This window comes from Camelina sativa, chromosome 16, assembly GCF_000633955.1.
Source record: "Camelina sativa cultivar DH55 chromosome 16, Cs, whole genome shotgun sequence".
Taxonomy (NCBI): domain Eukaryota; kingdom Viridiplantae; phylum Streptophyta; class Magnoliopsida; order Brassicales; family Brassicaceae; genus Camelina; species Camelina sativa.
Window position 1 is genome coordinate 11,028,697 of NC_025700.1, and position 3,330 is coordinate 11,032,026.

The following is a 3,330-nucleotide window of genomic DNA, read 5'->3' on the forward strand; positions in this document are numbered from 1 at the left end:
ATATCTTCGCTGTATCATATACATCCTTGATTTATATTTGGTAGCATTTCCTTGTTTTGTTCCTTTAGACCTCATGGATTCTGTATAATTAGCTTTGAGTTCCACATGTCTCTCACTCTGGGTTTGAGTCAATGCAGTAATTTTCTGTTCTTTTGCACTTAGATTCAGGCTATATTTGTTCCATTATGTGAGATCCGTATATTTGTGTTGTAGTTGGGAATGAGTATGAAAATGATGGGTTCATAGTGAATGATGACGACGAGGAAGAAGAACAAGAAGAGGACGACGAAAGGCAAGATAGCGATGAGGAAAGGCAGAAAAAGAAGAAGAAGCGAAGAAAAAAGTGAACATTATATCCCTACTTGTTCTCTTAAATTTATCCTTTTCTAATCTGTGAAAGACTTAATGCCAGTGTTGGCATGCATTATACACGATAGAAGGTTGCAGGATGCAGTTGATAAAATGTTCCTTTAATTCTCAGCAGTCCCTTATGATTAGTATATTATTTACTGCGTAATGGACTATAGCAGGGCTGTTCTCTAACTGAGTAACACGTATGATGTTTTCAATAGGGACGAAGGTCTTGATGAAGATGATTATCTGCTTCTCCAAGATAACAATGTCAACTTCCAAAAGGTTTGTCATATATGTATATAACTATATCAAGAGTTTGTATATATGTGCAGTACTAATATATATTGATTTTCATTTTCTTGAACCATGACAGAGGAAGTATAAGCGGTTGAAAAAAGCTCAAAGGGAAAGGGAAAATGGTCAGGGGGGATCATCTGATGATGAGTTTGCTGGGAGTGGTGGAGCTAGAAGAAGTGCTGAGGATAAGATCAAAGACAGGCTGTTTGATGATATTGATGGTAGGATCTCTTGTGCTTTCTGATACACCCCTGGGAAAATCACATCTCAGCCTGCCTTGGTTCTTATTTTGACCATTGGCACATAGTTGACTATGTACTTTTTGTGTCTAGCAGATCCACCTGATGATGTAGGCGATGAGGAAGACCTAGTTGTGGAAGAAGATGTAGTTGGGAGCGATGATGAAATGGCAGATTTTATTGTAGATGAAGATGATGGGCTTGGTCATCCTAAGAGGTATTGTTTTTTTCTCTTTTATCTCTTGAGATTTAGTATATCTCTTATGTCACGTATATTTTCTGATTCTAAATAACTTATTTTCAGGGGAGGCTTAAAGAAAAAGAAATTTAGACAGGGATCAGATATTAGTGCTATGCGAGATGCTAATGAAATATTTGGTGATGTTGATGAACTTTTGACTATTCGCAAAAAGGGTTTGGCATCTAGTGAAAGAATGGAAAGAAGGCTCGAAGATGAGTTTGAACCAACTGTTCTCTCTGAGAAGTACATGACAGGGCAAGATGATGAAATCCGCCAGCTTGATATTCCTGAGAGAATGCAGGTGCATTATCTGCTTTAGTTTCTCTATGTGTACTTGTGGTCTATTATTTATTTGGTGTTCATGGGTAGATGTAAAGATATCTTGTCAACTTTGACAGATATCTGAAGAAAGCACTGGAAGCCCTCCTGTAGATGAGCTTAGCATTGAGGAAGAGAGTAATTGGATATATGCCCAATTTACTTCTCTACTTAAAGAATCTGATGGACAAGGAGTTCATAGTTTCGAAGGGCGAGGTTTCTCGGTTAACAAGGATGACATTGCAAAATTTTTGGAGCTACATCATGTGCAGAAATTAGAGGTTTCTGGATTCATTTTTTTTGTTGTAATTGCTTCCTTGATTCATTGATTAGCATGCTAATTTTCTTTGTCTCCTCTAGATACCGTTTATAGCAATGTACCGAAAGGAGCAATGCCGGAGCTTGTTGGACACTGCTGATGTTGATGGTGCCAATCAAGACAAGAAACCTGAGACTAAGTGGCATAAGGTAAGCAGTTCTCTTGGAGGAACTAAAAGTACTCAGTTCAAAATTTGTTGTCCGAGGACATTGGGTGGATTAATGTGAGGTATTTGTCACTGTAGGTCTTCTGGATGATTCAGGACTTGGATAAGAAATGGCTCCTTCTTCGAAAAAGGAAAATGGCGTTGCATGGTTACTATACAAAACGTTACGAAGAAGAGTCTAGGAGGGTCTATGACGAAACTAGGCTTAATCTAAATCAGTATCTTTTTGAATCAGTCATTAAGTCTCTTAACGTTGCAGAAACAGAAAGAGAAGTTGACGATGTAGATTCCAAGTTCAACTTGCATTTTCCTCCCGGTGAAATTGGTGTTGATGAAGGGCAGTACAAGAGACCGAAAAGAAAATCACAATATAGCATCTGTAGCAAAGCTGGGCTCTGGGAGGTTGCCAACAAATTTGGGTATAGTGCTGAGCAATTGGGACTTGCATTGTCCCTCGAAAAATTGGTCAGTATGATTTTATATTGTTTGATCTGTATGTTGTACTGGAAGGACAGTTCTAACACTGGTTGAGCTGCAGGTTGACGAGCTTGAGGACGCAAAGGAAACACCAGAGGAGATGGCAATGAACTTTGTGTGCGCAATGTTTGAAGACCCTCATGCTGTTCTGAAGGGTGCACGGCATATGGTATACTCTGCAATAAAACTATTCTTATGAACTGTTTTACTGGAGTTAATATACTAAGTACTTCTCCTATCATTAATGATGAGAATATCCGAATTTTTCTTGTTAGGCTGCAGTTGAGATAAGTTGCGAGCCATCAGTCAAAAAGTATGTCCGTGGCATTTATATGGAGAATGCAGTAGTCTCAACAAGTCCAACAGCAGATGGAAATACAGTAATAGATTCATTCCATCAGTTTTCTGGGATCAAGTGGTTACGTGAAAAGCCATTGAGCAAGTTTGAGGGTGCACAATGGCTTCTCATTCAGAAGGCAGAAGAGGAGAAACTTCTTCAAGTAACCTTCAAGCTGCCTGAGAATCACATGAATAGGCTAATTAGCGACTGCAATGAACATTATCTAAGTGTCGGTGTTAGTAAGTATGCTCAACTCTGGAATGAGCAAAGAAAGTTAATTCTGGAGGATGCACTTCATACTTTTCTTTTGCCATCAATGGAGAAAGAAGCAAGATCCTTGCTGACTAGCAGAGCGAAGAGTCGGTTGCTTTTAGAGTATGGACAGGCTTTGTGGAACAAAGTTTCTGCAGGGCCATATCAAAAGAAAGAAATGGACATTAGCTCAGATGAGGAAGTTGCGCCTAGGGTCATGGCATGTTGTTGGGGACCTGGAAAGCCACCAAATACGTTTGTGATGCTGGATTCATCGGGAGAGGTGCTTGATGTACTCTATGCTGGATCCCTCACATTACGATCTCA

The 3,330-nt window shown here is 39.4% G+C and overlaps 1 protein-coding gene across 1 annotated transcript in view; it reads left to right on the forward strand.

Annotated features, from left to right (window-relative positions):
• The window catches only part of LOC104750333 (transcription elongation factor SPT6 homolog), a gene marked incomplete in the record, with an annotated part of 6,956 nt that continues 4,198 nt past the window's right edge, over positions 573-3,330 (forward strand). Inside the window, 9 exon segments of the mRNA XM_019238285.1 lie at positions 573-636; positions 728-872; positions 987-1,107; positions 1,195-1,432; positions 1,530-1,730; positions 1,810-1,917; positions 2,013-2,399; positions 2,473-2,580; positions 2,687-3,286. Of these exon segments, the coding sequence (XP_019093830.1) occupies positions 1,058-1,107; positions 1,195-1,432; positions 1,530-1,730; positions 1,810-1,917; positions 2,013-2,399; positions 2,473-2,580; positions 2,687-3,286 (1,692 nt within the window).